The 20,407-nt window shown below is 42.8% G+C and overlaps 1 protein-coding gene across 3 annotated transcripts in view; it reads right to left on the reverse strand.

Moving 5' to 3' along the window:
• Positions 1-8,576: 8,576 nt before the first annotated feature.
• IL17RD (interleukin 17 receptor D) overlaps positions 8,577-20,407 on the reverse strand; it is a 73,381-nt gene continuing 61,550 nt past the window's right edge. For 2 of the 3 annotated variants that reach the window (XM_089781205.1, XM_075938872.2), the window contains 3 exons: positions 19,169-19,353; positions 13,918-14,854; positions 8,577-10,463 (listed from right to left, as the gene is read on the reverse strand). In XM_089781205.1, the coding sequence (XP_089637331.1) occupies positions 10,348-10,463; positions 13,918-14,854; positions 19,169-19,353 (1,238 nt within the window). In that variant the 3' untranslated portion in view covers positions 8,577-10,347. The remainder of the gene's footprint in view (positions 10,464-13,917; positions 14,855-19,168; positions 19,354-20,407) is intronic. The other variant, XM_089781204.1, reaches the window with a different exon arrangement.

The following is a 20,407-nucleotide window of genomic DNA, read 5'->3' on the forward strand; positions in this document are numbered from 1 at the left end:
ACTAGCACAGACATGAGGGCTACTTCAAAGTAGGAATAAGAGATCCTCCGGAATAGGGCTTTATTCCGGAGGATCGGGCCAGTCTAGATGCTTTTTTCCGGCTTATCTACAAGCCGGAAAAAAGCGGCGGACATCTTTATTTAAATCCCGCGGGGGATATTTAAATCCCCTGCGGATTTCCCTATTCTGAAGTTTAAAATTAGCATGCCCCTTTCGGAAAAGGAGCCAGTGTAGACGTAGCCGAGCCGTTAAGAGAGGGAATGTATTCCAGTAATACTGGGAATTGGTTCAACACCATGCGCAGACTGGAAAAGCTCCAAAGACTGCTCTAACTTGCATTCCCGCTCTTCAGTGGCTTCTGTCAGATATCAGGAATTCAGAAATACCAGGATACAAGTCTGCTCCAAATCCACCCTTGCTCTGTACTTATGCCTCTGCTGCACAGGCGAAACTGTCCAAGAATGCCCTCTCCACTGGAGTGGGTGCTACAGAGATGGCACAGAGCCTGCTCTACGCACAGTATACCAACCCCCTCACCAGCGTGGAGATGGTATACAGGCAGTCCCTGGGTTACGTACAAGATAGGGACTGTAGGTTTGTTCTTAAGTTGAATCTGTATGTGAGTCGGAACTGGCGTCCAGAATCAGCCGCTGTGGAAACTGACCAGCGGCTGACTACAGGAAGCCCAGGCAGAGTTGCTCTGCCCCGGGCTTCCTGGAATCAGCCGCTGATCAGTTTCAACAGGCTGAATCTGGATGCCAGTTCCGACTTACATACAGATTCAACTTAAGAACCCCAGGTGTCCCCAAGTCAGCTGCTGCTTAAACTGATCAGCGGCTGAGTCCAGGAAGCCCGGGGTAGAGCAACTCTGCCTCGGGCTTCCTGTAGTCAGCGCTGGTCAGTTGCAGCAGCGGCTGACTTGGGGATGCCTGGGGCAGAGCAGCTGGAGTGCTACTGGGTTGCTCCAGTAGCGCCGCTCCTTGGCGCTACTGGACCAACCCAGCAGCATCCCAGCTCCTCTGCCCCAGGCGTCCTGATTCAGTCACTGCTGAAACTGACCAGCAGCGGCTGAATCAGGACACCTGGGGCAGAGCAGCTGGGGTGCTGCTGGGTTGGTCCAGTAGCGCCCAGAGCGGCGCTGCGGGACCAACCGGCAGCACCCCAGCTGCTCTACCACAGGCGTCCGGAGAAAAGCCTGGTCTGCTGGGGAGGGGGGGGCGTACTAGCTGCGCGCCCCCCCCCCCCCAGCAGACCAGGGAGACGTGTGCGGTGGACCGAGACACACCGCGGTCCTGCCACCCGGTCCTCCGCGGCTTTGCTCCGTGTCTCCCTAGTCTGCTGAAGACCAGCAGACCAGGGAGACGGGGAGCAAAGCCTCTGAGGACGCCGGCAGCGGTTCAGCCCAGACGCTCCGCGGCTGTCCTGCTGCCGGCGTCCTCAGAAGCTTTGCTCCCCGTCTCCCTGGTCTGCTGGTTTCCAGCAGACCAGGGAGACGTGGAGCAAAGCCATGGAGCACGCGGGCAGCGGGACAGCCCAGACGCACCGCAGCTGTCCCGCTGCCGGTGTCCTCAGAGGCTTTGCTCCCCATCTCCCTGGTCTGCTGGAGTCAGCAGACCAGGGAGACGCAGAGCAAACCCCGTTCGTAACTGCAGATCCGACGTAAGTCGGATCTGCGTAACTCGGGGACTTCCTGTACTGTGAGAAGGGCTTGTGCAAATATATGCCTTGCTAGCTATCATAACAAATATGCCTGGGCTTTGAGCTGGTGACGTAAATTCCACACAAGGAGACACACCTGCGCTAGTTCTTATCAAGCTAGCATGCTAAAAATACTGTAGCCATGGGAGTGCAAACTGAAAATTTTCCCTCCATCTCAAAGGGCGTATCTACACAGCTGGGCTGAAGCTGAAATAAGCAGTGCAACTTGAGCTACATAAACTGCGTAGTTTAGTCAAAATAGCTTATTTCAGCTTTTAGCGCTGTCTATGCAGCACGAAGTCTGAGTTAAGAGCACTCTTCCTTTGACTTCCCTTATGCCTTGTAAAACGAGAGTTACAGGAGTCAAAGTAAGAAGTGCTCCAGCTCAACATACGAAATAACTGCTTGTTGTGTAGATGCAGAATATATTATTCTGAAATAATGCTGCTGTGTAGACATAGCCAAAGTGTAAAAAATACCCAAAGGGGCTGTAGCGGACAGCTTAATCAGGCCTGATGTCTCTAACTAACAGTACTTACTGATGGGTTACCCAACAGCTGAGTGAGTCTCCGTTATCAGTAAAAGCCCAGGCATAGGACCCAGGAATTCCTGCATTCGGGTAACACTACTGACTAACTGCATCTGTGGCCCCTAAGCAAGCTCCTTGTTAGGGCTGTCAAGTGATTAAAAATTTTAATCGTGATTAATCTCATGCAACTCCCCTTTGAAATGCTGCCTTTCAATGGGGCAGTGCTGCATGGTGCCTGGGATCAGCCAGAGTTCCCAACTGACTCCGGGCTCCATGCAGCGCTGCCCCAGGGATCAGCTGGAGTGCCCAGCTGATCCTTGGCTCCTAATGTGCTGCCCCTTTAAAGTGGCAAAATGGATCAGCTGGGGACTCAGCCCTGGCTCTGCTGTTGCAGAGCTTCTTTGAAGTGCTGGAGCGGCACTTCAAAGGGGCTTTTCAATGCGGAGCCATGGATCAACTGGGCACTCCAGCTGATTCCCAGCTCCACTTGAACTGCCCTTTTGAAGTGCTGGAACAGCACTTCATAGAAGCAGTACAGCATTAACACCTTCAATTTAATGCGTTAATCCTGTCCTGAGTTAATCCCATGCATTAACGTAGGTCAATTGACAGCCCTACTCCTTATCTATGTCTCATTTGTCAAATGGATAGAACAATGCTTCCTTACAGAATTTATATCCCTGGGGCTATGTCTACAAAGGAACGTTATTTCGAAATAACCTAGTCCGTGTCTACACAGCCGGCAGTTATTTTGACATAATGTTGAAAATACTATCAAGCTAGAGGACTTCTTACTCTGACTCCTATAACCCTCATTTTATAAGTAAGGGAAGTTGGAGGAAGAGTGCTCTATTTGGAAATAATTGCTATGTAGACAGCATCACTACTCAAAATAAGCTACGCAATTGACAACTCAATTTGCGTAGCTCGTTTCAAGTTCAGCTCTGCTGCGTACACGCACCCTGAATATGCATTTGATCAAGACCCCAGTCCTGTAACCTGCTGAACATCTCCAAGGTGTTACAAACCACCTTTCTCAATTGATTTTAGTGAGTACAGGCAGTCCCCGGGTTACGTACAAGATAGGGACTATAGGTTTGTTCTTAAGTTGAATTTGTATGTAATTCGGAACTGGCTCCAGATTCAGCCGCTGCTGAAACTGATCAGCGGCTGACTACAGGAAGCCCTAGGCAGAGTTACTCTGCCCCCGGCTTCCTGGAATCAGCCACTGATCAGGTTCAACAGCGGCTGAATCTGGACTCCTGGGACAGAACAGCTGGGGCGCTGCTGGGTAGGTCCCCGCAGGACCAACCCGGCAGCACCCCAGCTGCTCTACCCCAGGCATCCCGCAACAAAAGCCTGGTCTGCTGGGGGGGCGGGGGACGCACTAGCTGCACAGCAGGGAGACAGGAGCAAAGCTGCAGAGGCGGGGGACCCCGCGGCCTGTGCGGCTTTGCTCGGGTCTCCCTGCTGTGCTGGGGAGTCCCCCCCAGCACACCAGGGAGACCTGGAGCAGCTTTTCTCACTCCGGAGGACGCGGTGGCGGGACCCGTGCGCTCTGGGCGGTCCCGCCGCCTGCGAGCTCCCGGGCGAGAAAAGCCCCATTCGTAAGTGCGGATCCGACGTAAGTCGAGGACTGCCTGTATTTGAGATGTAAGCTAATACTCAACCCAAGTAAGAGTATCAGAATCTGGCTATTATAAAGAGCTTAAACAATTTTGTCATTAAAATTTTCTCTCTTCAATTATACTGTACTCTTCTTATATTTGTGAAGTATATAGTACTTGCACCAGAATGGCATAATGGTGCTGCTGTTAAATCAGGCAGTAACCAGTCAGAGCAAAAATATTCTTAGAATTGTGCTGTTCAAACATTAATGATGGGAGTAAAACTCCTTTGATGTACAATCTTGCTGGCATTTTTGGTATTCGTATTACAGATTAATAGAACAAATCTGTTCCCAGTGTGTTTAATTTTTCTTTTTGGTCTACTGGACATACATTCTTTTGACACTTAATCCTTATGAGAATGGATTACAAACTCATTCTCTGAAGACTAGAAAGAACTGAATTATATTTCAGTCAGGGTCTACAGATTAGGCCAGGGGCTTTTAATCTTTTTTTCATTTGGAGACCCCTAAAAATTTTCAGATAAAGGTTCCAACCCCTTAGACATAGTCTGAAGACCCGCAATGTCCATCATTAATTCAGTAATCTGTCTTCAAAGATATATTGTGAAATATAACCATTATGTTGTACACAGTATGTTAACTATTACTTGTTCTATTCAGCATCACGCAACAGAAGCAGTGGTGCTGGACACCTTTAGAACTACAACAAAGGGAAGCCCAGCTGTTGTTTGTTTCTTTCGTCCCTGGTGATGTGACACTCATTTGGAGGGTGAGCTCTCAAGTAGAGTCCTAAAGAGAAAAATATAAACTCTACTATTTACAACTATTAAAATATGAAAAGTATATGGGGGAGAACAGGGTGCTGGTAGCTGTAACCACTACTGTATCCAGCTACAGTTGATAGGAACAGCTAGACATTTTTGCTCAAATGATCAACAATGACATGTCTAGCATTACTGGCATTTAGATTATCCTCATTATGCTTAGGAGTAAACTCCTACTTGGAAAAAATGGAGACACTTCACACCTGTGTGAGGTATTGTTACTGTCTATCGGACTACAAACTCAGGAAGATATCACAGCCTTGATTTTTTATTTGAAAGGATCACTTTGCAATCAAAGGTTTACATGCTTTGTTTTTTTTATTTAAAAAAAAAATCACACCTGGCCTTGATACCTACAAGCCCATGCCTGCTAAGGTCAGGATGTTGCACCACAGCTGAGTTGCATGCCACAGAAGATATGCAAGCTTGCTGCCCAAATTCTGGTCTCCATTGCTGTACCCCATTGCACTTCTCTAATTTTGCTGCCAGGGACTTTTCTGGGCAGGCGCAGGATTTACCCCTCCATACAGCTGTATTACTCTAATTTTGTGATCAATATGACATGAGTCTCATTATTCTTTTTGCATGACCCTGTGTGCTATGTCAGTCAGGAATGCTGTCCTCACTAGAAATCTATGTTGTGATATCACTGTCAAATGTTTTTGATCTAGTAAAACTCCATCATCCACTTTGTGGGTTATCATAGAATGATAATAGCTTATGTGAGCAATATGACTATGATTTATAACCAAATGTTTTAAGACTGAAATTGCATAAGCAGTCTGCGTTGGTTGTTAATACTCAGTTTCCACAGTATTTTGTAGGTGTGAATAAAAATAACTATTCCATAAATAATTATGCAATAAATTTGCCTGTCTCATATAATCATGACATTCTCTCTTTCCAAATACAATACATTGATTTACATGCCAACAGTCAGTAAAAACTTGGGATTTCAGCAAAAGCAACAACCCAACAGGACCACATTCCCTTCCTCCCATTAGATCTTCCACCTATAAGCAAGGCCTTATATACTATCTGTCAGGCCTGAAAAAAGTAGGCTGGTTTCTTGGCATGCCAGTTCTAAATGCTGCAACAACCAGAAAATTATGAGCAACTCTTCCTCCTCTCCCCCCACATACTAAATAATGGAGCACTTAATAAAATATGAAAATTATCATTAGTGCATTATTCCTTCTGCTATTTAGTTTTATAAAAAAGCTTAACTAAGATTATCCCCAGATTTTCAGTATTACAGATTTTCACTTTAACATGGTAAAAAGTGCTGGGACAGTTGGAGGTTTTGGCAGCTAAACAGGGGATAACTGGAGCTTTTGGAACCAGGAGGGTATGGTTTTTCATCATACAGGAGAGAGTGGATATTCTTGACGTTGACAAGCAAGCACATCTTCTTCCCTGCCTCTTTGGAGCAATCAAGGTGACATGACATTTTTATTTCATAGATAGCCTACAGCATAATGACTCCTACAAAGAGGAGGCATACTCATTGTAATTTACATTTTATCAACTGAGCTTTAATTGAATTTATCCTTGTAAATGTATAGAGTTAAACATTTACTATCATATCTGTTCAAGTATGGAGATCATGAACAGCTTGTGATGAGGACTTACTGCAAGTGAAGCCAAATAATTTCCAGCAAGTTACTTTCTGACTGAAATATTACTTAATCTTTGACACCCAGCAGCTTAGAAATAATTGTCTGATCATTTGTATGTTCAAAATTTTATGTAATGTGTATATTTTATATATGTATATAAAACTCATATAGACAAACAATTCTGATGGAACTTCAGCAGCAAGTTATACCACATAATCTAAATCTAAGATAAAAAAAAAAGAAAGTTAGACTTCTTGTTTTTTATTTATTTTAGGGAAAGGAAAACCAAGATATAGTAGAAAATTCTAACTCATGCCAGTTCTTATTGTCGGACAAGTTTTCACTGGCATTTCATTCTGAAAGAAAACAACCAAATAATAAAATTCCAATCGTCAAGGTGTGTTTTCCGTACTGGCAACAATACAGTATATTGAAAACACTGAAAAGTTGTATGATTGTGATCAGTTGTTCCCTTCTGCGCATTTAATGGAGGAACATGGAACATGATAGGATTTCTTGCATTGACAGCAAAACAGAGTGAAACATGAAAACTTCACTGAAATGAACATGAAAACTTCACTGAAATCAATTACGTTGCACCACTGCACTTGGAGGTGAAATGTGACTCAATAGTTTGAAATCAGAGGTAAAATCCTGGCTCCAATGAGCAAATTATCATTGATTTCAAAGGGGAGGGCAGGATTTCATTCTAGATTTCTATTAGTTTTAGTAGATGAGTAATTAGGTTTATAGTTAATTGATTTCATAATAAAATTCATTTAAGAATAAATGTTTAAAGGAGACTTGCAAACTCTCTCTAAAAACTCCAGCAACTTCAGTAGATTCTGAATATACTCAAAAGTCCAGATTATGTGAAATAGCACATTATTAGTTATTCTATACTTGGCTTTCCTCACTCCAACTGAAGCCCCACCTTGTACTATTTTATGATTTTATATTGAGCATTACAACTGCCACATGATGGAGCCGATAAAGACATGCCTATACTTGAAGTACTGAAATTGTGTTTTTACAGAGATCTTCTAGATTCAAGTTTTAGCAGGACACTTAATGTTTTAAATATGTGTGTGCCACTGAATGCTAGCCTCACCTTGTCTTCCGGGGTTGCTCAATACTTCAGCAGAGAGCCGATCACATATAGGTGTGGCCTATCTTTGAAAAAAAATCAAACCAGGTAAAGTTCATAGCATGATTTGCATCCATACACACATGCCCCAAGTTATCTAAAAATGGTTTAAAAGTGGTCCAATAATCAGTTACAAAATGATACTTTAATCAGTTTAATAAGTATTTAAGGTTTAACCAGTTCTTTATGAACTCACTTTATGAACTTGTTTTTTGCCAATGTCAATGTAGAGAAGCTGAAATGGTTCAACTAGTCTTGTCATTACTGTGACAATTTACTAGAACCATGGTGTCCAACATGCTAACCATATGCAGTTACTTGGCCAGTGGAGTGCTGCTAATTCGCCACTGGTTGGACATCACAGCACTAGAGGCTTTCCAAAATCTCCCAGAATGCATTGTTACAGGAATTTTGGGAGAGGTGTTCAGAAAAAAAACATGAAAAAAATTAAGATGGCACCACTGTAAATGCAAAACCAATGCATTCAGCCTGGTTAGTGTGTAAAATTAACTGTGTGTTCTTATACCAGTACAGTTACAAGCAATTTATTTCTCTAATTAAACAAGTAATACTTAAAACATCCCTTATATATTCATGCATAATTTTTTTAGAGTACACAGGGTCAATCTGAAACCCTGAAAAGTCTTTATTCTTAGCATTTAGTGTGCAGAATACATTAGACAAGTGTTTGGAACTCACTTGGATGAAAAAGTGGCTATATAAAACTTATACCATTTTCACTTCTTCTTAATCTAACTAATTCAATCAAAACTATCCCACATTTTCTGGATGATGTGATTAGATTTTACTTGACATACAGAATCATGTATTACTGGGGGACCTTCTGGTAATGCACAGAGAGAATAATTACAATTATTAGACACAAAGAGTCTTAAAAAATTGATAGAATCCATCTTCCTATACAGAACTTGTAGCGAACCATAGTTTTTTACAGTTGTTTGATTATATTAAAAGTCTCTCAGTTTCTCTCTTAAATGTGACATATGAAGAAGAATAAAAATAATTAGGCAGAAATCTTCAGATTCAATACTATTAATCTGATAATAGCAGCATAGTGAACTGCTATGAAAAAACATACTTAAATATTAAAAAAAAAATGTAACAGGACCATGTCTTATGACTTTTTATTTTGAGGTTTTAACTTCTAAATTATGCTACCATAAAAATCAGATATCAGGAGGTGTCTATTGTCAACAGTTCATATACATGTACAAAATATGGAAACTAAACCTATCAATGTAAATGTTGAACATATAGCTAAGTCTTGCATTCTTAAGCTTATCACTTTTTCACCTTCGGAAAAAATTTATATTTTATAAACACATAAAATTATCACATTTCAACCAATGTGTAGAGTCTAGTAGTAACAAAAGGGATTCTTTCACCATTTACATTGTCTGGATTTTACTAACACATGAAAATAGTAGAAAACTAATCTCTGGAATGTATATCAACATATTTGGTTTTAAAAATATTTTTACAAGATCTTTTGCTCATGACCTCTTCAGGGGAAAAACAGAATTCTTGCAAACTCAGTAGTAATTCCCCATCTTCATTTCCCATATGTATGCAATTTTTCTGAATTTAAAAATCAGAGTGGCTAGCTTTGTAAAATAATCACTGTAAAGTAAATTAAACAGTATTTCTTTCAGTTTTATGCTTCCATTTAATTAAAAATAAAAATCCATGGAGATTTGCTATTTTCTACAGTCTGTACACAAAGCTTATGTCTTCAATTCTCCCCGCCCTCCACCGCCCCAAATTAGGCTTCTATCTACTACTTGTTGGGAAAAAAACATATTTGACTAAAATTAATCTGATTGTGGTATCTCCCCAGACTATCTATAACTTCAAGACCTGGTTAAGATTAGCTGGACTGTGTAGCAAAATAAGAAAATACTAATGTTAGTTTGCAACATATTCATCAATTCATCTCTGAAAATGATTGCTAAAGGTCAAGGGTGAAGCCCTGGCCTCACTGAGGACAGTAATAATTTTGCCATTGATTTAAATGAAGCTAGGAATTCACCCAAATCTTTAGTTCTGCACAAAGTAATAGGCTGTGACCTGTCCAGTCACCTGCCTCTAGAGCTTAGCTTTGCTGTGCATAGCAGCTGCAAACTTCTTGCCTGGTGTCCAGGCAGTCTTTGCTCCCTTCTGCAATGGAACTGCACAAACCTGACGGTTCTCCACACCTGCAAATCGTGAAGCCGGATTTTCTCTTAAATGATTCTACCTCCTTTGACCCAAGTATTTTTAAATTTCCAAAGACAAGGACAATAGTAAGAATTCTGCTTTTAGTACAACACAAGGCACAATCTATAAAAATCATCTGTAATTATTTCTATATTTGCAGGTCATTTTCATACTTTTACTAGGTCTGGCCTTTGGCATTTTAAGATCATGACTCCTGACACAAAAACCCTACTGATTATTTACTAACACACTCATACCATTAAATATTTCACCATTTAAAACCAGAATTTCTGCTAGAAAACACAATGTGCCATTAAGATGGTCGACAAACCAAGCCAAATGTGATTAATTATTGTATGTTCAGTAACAAATATTTCTAATAAAAATATTAGAAGTTATTTTGATTGTGGTATCTGTAAAGAATATAATTTCATCATGCAATTTAAACTGGTAATTTAAAAGTGTATCTTCATCTCTTTCAATGCTACATTTTCAAAAAAAATGAGTCTATAAAAAGAATTACAGGTAAACAGCTACTGGCCACAAAGTCCCTTAGCAATAGCAGATATCCTTCAAAGAAGCATTTGTTCCTTCAAGTGGGTTTAGCAGTTGGGGTGATGTGGTGGGTAACAACAAACGGAACATATTGATAAAGTGGCAATGCTTAATAATCTTGTAACTTATTATAAAGGTGCAATTGCCTCCAGTTCATTGGTATGGATGTGGCAATGAAGTTCTGCTTTACATATTCCAGGGACTAGGGATTTTGTAGCAGTGAGCACAGGGAGTTCTTCTTCTCCTGGGAAAGAAAAGAAAGCATTTTATTTTTTCATTAGTGATAATTTTTATTTGTACAACGGTCATCTGCAAAGTTCCCTCTAAGCCGTGTGGCAGCACAGCCCTGCAGTTGCTTAGTCACCCTAGCCCACTCGGGCTCAGGGCTTCCTGCATGGAGCTGCCTGACTGGGCGGGGTCTGATTAAGCAGCTGCAGGGCTGTGCTGCCATGCAGCTTAGAGGGAACCGTGGTCATCTGTATGGTGGAAAGAACACAACCAGTTAATATTGCAATTAATTTTCTTCAAGTCTTATCACTGTAATCACAAATAAAAAGCTAAGGTAAACTTTTCCTCATTGTGGTCTACTCAGAGAAGTTCTCACTGATGAATGGGCTAATATTATGTCATGCCCAATGAAGGAGCTAAGGCTGTGTCCAGACTCAAGGGTTTTTTCGAAAAAAGTAGCCTTTTTTTCGAAAAAAAACTTCACCTGCGTCTAGACTACAGCCGCGTTCTTTTGAAATTAAATCGAAAGAACGCGGCTTTTCTTTCGACGGCGGAAAACCTCATTTCACGAGGAAGAACGCCTTTTTTCGAAAGTGATCTTTCAAAAAAAGGCGTTCTTGAATGCAAACAGGGCTTTTTCGAAAGAGAGCATCCAGACTGCCTGGGTGCTTTCTTTCAAAAAAGCGGCTTGCTTTTTCGAAAGTACTGCTTGCAGTCTAGATGCTCTTTTTCGAAAGAGGCTTGCAGTCTAGACGTAGCCTAAGAGATCTACAGGAGTTTGAATTAGGGACATGAACGATTAGTCGACTATCCAATAAGCAAATGCTTATCAGATAGTTGACATGCTAGTTGATTAGATGCTTACCCCCTCTCCCCCCCCCCCCCCCCGCCCTTGCTGTCTCTATCAGAAAGAGGCAGCTGGGAAAGGAGAGAAAGAGGAGGGGATGCTACAAAGCAGCAGTGCCTCGTGAAACCCATGGCCAGACCCTGGGCTTCATGCAGCGCTGCTGCTTTGAAGCACCATGTGGGCTTCACATGAAATTGCAAAGTGCCAGCGCTGCTTGGAGCCCGGGGTTAGCTGGGGACTCCCTCACTGACCCTGGGCTCCATGAGGTCCTGCTGCTTTGAAATGCTGCATGGAGCCCAACTCTGGGCTCCCTGCAGCGTTTCAAAGTAGCAGCACCACATGGCGCCCGGGGTCAGCTGCAGACTCAGAGTCCCCAGCTGACCTAATGTTTAACTAATTAACAGATTAACCAGGATTTTACATCCCTACTTTAAAGGAGAAAGGTAAAGTTTGTCCTGAAAAATGCACAGACATTTAATAACTGCATGAAGATTTACCACTAGCCTTGACTTAAAATCTGTGTATTGAGAACAGAAAACTCATACTGATTATGTAGTCTCCTCATATGATGATGATAACATTCCTTCTATTTTGCTAGTATCTCCAAAGGATGATAAAACAGAAGTTACCAATGCTGGATGTTTTAAAATCAACAGGTCCATATAACTTGCATCCAAGAGTTTTAAAAGAGCTGGAAGAGAAGCTCACTGGATCATTATTGTTGATTTTCAGGAAGTTTTGGAATACTTGGGAAGTTTTAGTAGACTAGAAGAAATCTAATGTGCCAATTTTAATGTTGTGCCAAGGGTGAACAGGGTCACTTAGGTAACAACTGACATTGATTCTGAGAAAGATAATGGAGGGGCTGATATGGGTCTCAATTAAGAAGGAACTAAAGGAGGATAATGTAATTCATGCAAATTAACAGGGCTTGACTCCTTGTGGAATGAGGAGTACAGCTAGTTCAGATTAGGAAGCCTAATCCGAACTAGCTACTCCATGCTGCGTATAGCCGCGCGGCACGGGGTTCGAACTGCCGGCATTTAAAAATGGCGCCGGCCGGCTTTATGCAAATGAAGCCCAGGAAATTCAAATCCCGGGCTTCATTTGCAATTGCGGATGACTACATTACCCCTGCTAGTTCGAACTAGCGGGGTAGCGTAGACATACCCTTAGGTGTGCCTGAGCTTTTAGTTAACTGCAGTACAGTAATGAATCTGTATCAGCTGGGGGAAGACACTATTTTATATTCTATTAGAGTTACATGCAAATTGCAAAATTTAAATAAGTTTCATGCTTTTTTACATTTTTTTAAATAAGTTTAGAGCAGTGGTCACCAACCAGTTGATCTACTGGTAGATCTTGGAGCCTCTGACAGGTGATCCTGACTAGTTTGGCCAAGTGGCTATCAAGTGCCTGCACTTCATCTGCACATCTCCTGCTCTTTGCCTTACAGTTATCCTCTCAGGAGCCTCCTCCTTTCTGTGCAGGTTAGAGGAGGGAGAAGAGGGGTGCTCATGTCAAGGTGTCCCTCTCCCACTCTGTATCCTACCTCCACAGAGTTTTCTGGCTGCTTTTGGGAGTGATGCAGGACCAGGACAGTGGTGAGCGTGCAGATAATCATTGCCCAGCTGGAGCCCACAACCCAAAACCCTATCCCATGAACCCCCTCCTACACCCCAAGACCCCTGCCCTAGCCCTGAGCACCCCTGCATCCAAATGCCCTCCCAGAGCCTGCACCTAGAACCCCCTCCAGTACCCCAACTGCTTGCCCCAAGATCAGCTCAGAACCCCTCTCCCAGTCCAAATCCCTTAATCCAAGACCAGTCTGCACCCCAACCCTTTGCCCCAGCCTGGTGAAAGTGAGGGAGGATGGGGGAGGGAGGGATTATGGAGTGAGCAGGGGTGGGACCTCGGAGAAGGGGCAAGGAGGAGGCGGGGCAAGTATATTTGGGTTTGAGGTAGATCTTGAATTGCACTTAAATTCAACAAGTGATCTCATGCTTAAAAAGGATGGAGACCACTTGTTTAGAGAATGGTCAACATTAAAAAATGTTCATGAAAGTTTTAAGTCACCAAATTAAAACATTTGCCTTTTTGACCAGCTTTGTATGTTAACTAGCTTTCTCTCCAGTTCCTTATATAGTCCCTTATTTCATGGTATTTTATACACTCAATGTTTAATTCTATGTTGCTAGAAGTAGGATAGAAATGTGTGAATATTTTGTATTAATACAATTTAGAACACTAGTGAACAACCTGTGGCCCGTGAGACATTTTGCCAAATTCCGCTGGTTTCTAGTCATGTAGTTTTCCTCTTACTGATATTACTCAACTGACACATGTGTAAAACAAGAGCATGTGAAGTGAGGTTCACGTTGATTGCACACAACATTGACAGAGAGCCAGATGCTCCCTCTGCATCTAATCAAAGCCCTGTTAACGTTCAATTGGCACATCCCACAAATTCTAGGTGCACAAGCGCAGTTAGCAAAACTACCTTATGCCTGGAGACTGTCTTGGTTATGATAATCTTGCAGCCCACTCAGATGAAAGAGGACCACTCCTGAGACCCACTCACTAGGTTACCCATTGTTGATTTAGAAAAATTACTGCATCTTACCTAAACCTGAAGATGAAGAGACACTCTCCGTAATGGAAGAGGTTTCAGTTTGGTCTGTCAAAAGTCCTTCCATTAAAGGTAAAGATAATTCAGATGAAGGAACAGAAGAATCATAGATTCCAGAATCCCGGGGCATATCTGGAAGATTGGCTGCTTTTACAACATGCAACAATGGCTGAAGAACACAGCTACCATCTTGAATGTCCCGAGTCTCTGCATCTTCTCCAAGGTTAAAGTGCTGAATTATACAGTGAGAGTCTGAACTTACAGCAGGGATAATAGTTATATCTGTTTTCAAGTAGAAGTCCCCATCAGTCACCTGTTTACTCACTAAGTCATTTAAAACCAAGCCTGAGTCAAATTTTTCCATCATAGGCTTTTGGTAATGTAAAGAAGGTTGAGGAAAAGGAATTAGTTGTTTCTCAAACCAGTCTGGCTCCTGATCAATGAACTGGTGCATATTGCAAATGGCAACATAAAGGGACCGTCCAGATTTGCTCCTGAAGTAGTTTCTTTTGCTAATATTTACAGGGTACAACTCGGAATCCTGAAGGCTCAGATCTCTGGAGTGTAAATGAGAGTAAAGCTGAGGAAGGTTATCCATGAGCTTGTACTTTGTACTTAGATCCACAATGCCAGGAATGTCACCTTCACAGGAGTAGTCAAAGTAGACTGCAATGAATTTGCAGAGGTCATTTGAATTCTGCTTTGCCTGACGCAGCTTCTCTGCAATGATAGATATGGCAAACAGAAAGAGTTCTCCTTTCTCAGCATCTCTGGTTGATCCCTTGTGCTTCCAGTTCTTTTTTTCCACAAAGTATTTCATTCCTTTGGAACACACAATGATGATAAATTGGGACTCACTGATTTTTTGAATAAGCCATTCTTTCTGCCCTTCCTTACAATTTTTTAAGTCTTCCCATAAATCCAATGCAACCTAGAAAAGAAGAGAGCATCTTGGTTGATACACAATGCTGGATTTAGAAACTTCCCTGTGCAGCCGCTGGAGAGCACTCCCTCTTCCCCACAGCACATTAGCACCAAATCTAAGAACAACTGTACAGGCAGTCCCCGGGTTACGTACAAGATAGGGACTGTAGGTTTGTTCTTAAGTTGAATCTGTATGTAAGTCGGAACTGGCGTCCAGATTCAGCCGCTGCTGAAACTGATCAGTTTCAACAGCGGCTGAATCTGGACGCCAGTTCTGACTTACATACAGATTCAACTTAAGAACCCCAGGCATCCCCAAGTCAGCTGCTGCTGAAACTGATCAGCGGCTGATTCCAGGAAGCCCGGGGCAGGGGCTTCCTGTAGTCAGCCACTGGTCAGTTTCAGAAGCGGCTGACTTGGGGACGCCTGGAGCAGAGCAGCTGGGGTGCTGCTGGGTTGGTCCAGTAGCGCTGCCGCTCCTCGGCGCTACTGGACCAACCCAGCAGCACCCAAGCTGCTCTGCCCCAGGCGTCCTGATTCAGCCGCTGCTGAAACTGACCAGCAGTGGCTGAATCAGGACGCCTGGGGCAGAGCAGCTGGGGTGCTGCCGGGTTGGTCCCGTAGCGCCCAGAGCGGCGCTACGGGACCAACCGGCAGCGCCCCAGCTGCTGTACCACAGGCGTCCGGAGCAAAGCCGCAGAGCACGGGGGCAGCGGGACAGCCCAGACGCGCCGTGGCTGACCTGCTGCCCTCGGGCTCCGCGGCTTTGCTCTGCTTTGCTCCCTGGTCTGCAGACCAGGGGGACGGGGAGCAAAGCAGAGCAAAGCCACGGAGCACGCGGGCAGCGGACAACCCAGACGCATCTGGGCTGTCCGCTGCCCGCGTGTTCCGCCGCTTTGCTCCCCGTCCCCCTGGTCTGCAGACCAGGGAGACAGGGAGCAAAGCAGAGCAAAGCCAAGGAGCACGCGGGCAGCGGACAGCCCAGACGCGTCTGGGCTGTCCGCTGCCCGCGTGCTCCGCCGCTTTGCTTCCTCTCCCTGGTCTGCTGGAGACCAAGGAGACGGGCCCCGTTCGTAACTGCGGATCCGACATAAGTCGGATCCGCGTAACTCGGGGACTGCCTGTATAAAGCCGAACAACTGGATAGATACTTTCAAAGCAGGCAATAAAAACAGTGCGGTGTCAGTACTAGTGAAGAAGAAACAATTCTGGAAAATTTTTGAAGAATGATCCAAAGTGATTGACCATTCATCATCCTGGTCAAAGAGGAAAATGAACCCATTCTAAAAATTCCACTCTATGCGCTACATGCAGTTCTTTATTGTACACTTGTGTGATTAACATATTGAATCTGCTGTAATTTATATATTCTGTTACCTCCCCATATGATTCTACTACAGTAGTAAGAATATGCAGATCTAAAACCAAACATTAATATAGATATAAATTTTGGAGAGATGAGGTGGATCCAGTGTCACTTTACAGCGTGGATATATGTTGACTTGATAAATGTAGGGGCAGTTGTCAAAGAGTCCAGGAATTGTGCTTCTACTACATGTAATTATGAATAGGTTTCTTTTTAACTTTAGCATAATTAGGTATTTTAAACAGTAATATATGTCTTTGCCCCTTTCCTTTTATAAGATAATAATCCAATGCTATAGGCCAGTGTTTCTTAAACTGTGTTCCGCAGCACAGAGGCAGTCAGATGCGTGCCACAGAGAGAACAGAAAAAATTCTGCTCCCCCGCTTCCTGCAGAGCCAGTAGACAGCTCCCACTGTTACTGCCCTCCTTCCCCCCAGCCCACAGGATGGCCCCTGTCCCACGGGGCCTCCGCTGCTGCGCAGCCGCCTCTTCCTCCTCCACGTGTGCAGGCGGCAGCTTTTACAGTGACCACTGGGAGGGAGAGTGGTGGCTGGAGCTAAGGAGCCACTCCCAGACTTCGCGTTTTAAAACTGCCACCTGTGGGGAACCCGGCTCAGGCTCTGTTCTCTCCCCCCCCCCACCCACTTGGGGTGCGCTCGGGCTCTGCTCCCTCCCCCCCTTGGGGCATGCTCGGGCTCTGCTGCCCTCCATGTTCTGCTGCTCTCTCTCCCCTACGCCCCTCCCCAGCCTGCTGGGGAAGTGGCAGAGTTTAATCTGGTGGGGAAGGTCGGAGTTTCTACTCCCCCCCCCCCCCCAAGCCCCCAAGCGGGAAGCCTGGTCGAGTGCTGCAGCTGCGCTGGGTTCCCCGCTGCATGGGTGGGGGGGAGAAATGAGCTTTCCAACCCCTCCTCCCCCCCCCCCCCCAGGAACAAGAGCATGCTCCCTGGAGGCTTTCCCTGCTGCATCAGGGTGCCACGGTCCGGTAAGCGTCCCCCCTCATGCCCACACCCCGCACCCAAACCCCGTCACTCCCCTCACCCTGCCAAAACCCCAAGTCCCCTTTTCTACCTTCCCTCCTGGCTAGGCCAGACACCCTGCCCCGAGACCCTCCTCTACCGTCCCTCCTGGTCCAATGGTTGTTGTTTTTTTATTTTGCTCCACACATTTTCCTTGGGGGCTATTTTTTGTTTTGTTTTTGCTTGAAAAAAAGAATCCTTGGTGCTCCCCATAGTTTGCTGTTCCTCAGTCTTAAAAAGTTTAAGAAACACTGCTATAGCCCATAGATACACATACCTTCATTGCCATCTTTTGAACTTTATTTTTCACATTAAATCCTACTGGTACATATTCTATCTTTATCTAGGTCTAGTTAGCCTTTATTTTTGCTTTGTTTACAAAATATTTAATTATCCCAGAAGTGTTACGGAAAAAGCATTTGTCTTTAACTCCTATTCTATGTAGCTGTGTTGATGCTATATTAGTCATAACTGAAAAAAGTAATTCAGACAAACTGAACATAAGACATCTTATCCTATTTTAAGTATGAGTAATTATTAATATAACAAAACAACAGAAGCACAATATCAAAACAAGCAATGATTTTAAATAATGTGTTTTGCCACTAGGGGACACACTTGCTATGTGACTGAATACTAGTATTTGAATTCATACATAATACTAACTAGACTTTGATTGGACTACAGTTTAACAAAAGAAATCCCACATAGTTTCTGTTAACAAATAACTGTTTTGCCTTTTCAAAAATGAACTTTTGGTTACATTTTCAAATTCAGAAAATAGCCAGAAAACTTGAACCTAGTCAATCATATTGTTATTTTGATATTTTTCTGATATCATTTTGAATCAAAGAAAGAGTTAAAAAATAAGATATAGGCCTGGACCATATTCTTATATGACATTAAAAATGCTGGAACATGATCAACCAAACAAATAATGAAGGTGCCAACAGCTCTTTATCTGTGTAGATTTTTTGTGCTAGTACTTTTCCTCTCTAATTGCTATCCTATGATTCTTATCTGCTTCTTTTAACTATCCAATTTTTAGGTGCTTATAGAGTACCAGTTTTGCCTTTTTGGTTTTCCCTTTGATATTTACATATCTGCTTCTTGTTTCCCACCCCCTTCCATTTTTTTCCCCTCTCTCCTTCTCCTCTCTCCCCTATTTATTTTGGGTCTGGACATCCCAAACTCAATACTCCGGTCATCTGAAGAATTGGGCTGTGCCCACAAAAGCTCATGATACCATCTACATGTTTTGTTAGTCTATAAAGTACTACCAGACTATTTGCTGTTTTTTAAATTTATTAAAAATGCTGTTTGATGTTTTCATATAGAATCAAAAGAAAGAAAAAATACTAAAAAAGTCATTGAGGAGGATATAGAATTTTCAGAGTTCATTCAAATTAGCAAGGTTTTACTGTGTACCATGTGTGTATTGCATAAATCCTTCTTCTGGACAAGATTTCTGATTGATTCAAATGTGCATGTATGAGATCACTGCTTCAATACCATCATAAGAGGTGCCTTAGAAATACTAAACTAGATTAGACACATAATAGCATGGCTGTGCAATCTACAGAAGATCTAAACTCTGATAACCAGACAAGCATAATATGTGCATGTGCTTTTGGAAATTAATATATAAAGAGCTATGGACAGCTGAATGTCATCACTAGGGTTGACACAAATTTTCTATAATACTGTGGCTGATGTATTATTTGGTTTGCCTTTTTCTTTAAGCGGAGAAAATGTACATAGTAGAAGATCCCTATATTAATTTTGCCTGACGCTAGTGAAAGTTACTCTGTTTAGCAAAAAGATATTTGAGAATCTGTTTAGGTGAAATATTTTCAAGGGCTAGGCTACCATGAGTTTTGGGAGTAATGTTTTCCAATAAGGCAATTTTAAACATTAAAAGAAGAAGTGATTATCTTACCTCACAGCCACAGAAGTCCTGAAGAAAATAAGCGAAGCACTGAACGACACTTATGTGTTTCTGGCAATCTTTACTGGAATAGCAGATGAACACTTTTGGTCGGGGACGGAGCCTTTCCACATGGAGCGCTGCAGCATATGTGGAAGATTCTGAGCTTTCCTCATCTAAATGGGAATATATATTTTCTAAATTGGAAAGGAAAAAACACGAAAATCTTCATACTATCCAAGATAAAAAAAATTTCTTTATTCTAGATAGATTTATTATTGCACCCTATAGTAAAAGGCTCTTCATCCCACGACATTCATCTTTCCCTTCCTTTCCTGAATAATAAAAGTTACATCCCTTCTTCTACTTCTATTTTTCAGCTTCTGCGGTGAAAGATGTTTTGCATGGATAATTACAGACTATGCAAAGACCACAGTACTGACATAAGTGCCTTACTTCTTTGTTTAGGAACCTCAAACATGCTTCCCCGTGAGCGTTTCCTGCTTAGCAATACAATGGGCTTCTTTTAAACAGTGATACTGGCAGGTGAAGAGAACAAAACTCCAGAGGGCCTGATACCCTTCAGAAACACGTGCAATATCTCTCTGTGGTGTTCATCTCAGTTTTTGCTGGAGCCGTGCAAACATGCCAGAAAGACCCAGAAGGGAAACGGACTCAGCCACTGCCATCTGCAGTATCCCTCATCCCCAAGATTTTGAGCAATATCACAGATCTGTGAGGATTGGGGGTTGAAACCCCATATTTTTTATGGGGAAACCTAATCACTCCATGAAATCATAGGATTGACTGATTCCTTATAAATTGGCGTGGTGCGTATTTGCTTGCAAGCTCTACATCTGATACAGAAAAGGTAGAAGTGAGCATAAGTTGCTGGTATCTAACTTAGGAGGTATTTGCTGGAAAAACTTATGAATAGCCACATGTAAGGAGAAAGATGAGGCTGAGATTTAAGAGGTTTTCTTGTTGTTCTCTGAATTCTGCATTTAGCCAACCAGGAAGGGGAAGTAACTTAAAACTAGATTCTGTTCCATACGAAGCTGGGAATAACACCTGTCTCCATGCATACTTCAGGGTATTACTTTCCTTACACCATAATTCATCACTTAAATAATTCTGTATTGAAAGAGAAAATAGTCTAAAATATATCATCTTCTGGATCTCTTCACAATCTTACCATATCGTCTCTACTTTTTCACTAATAGACATTCAAATCAAATAAAAACAAACCAA

The sequence above is a fragment of the Pelodiscus sinensis genome, chromosome 11 (assembly GCF_052426305.1).
Source record: "Pelodiscus sinensis isolate ZL-2025 chromosome 11, ASM5242630v1, whole genome shotgun sequence".
Lineage (NCBI taxonomy): Eukaryota > Metazoa > Chordata > Testudines > Trionychidae > Pelodiscus > Pelodiscus sinensis.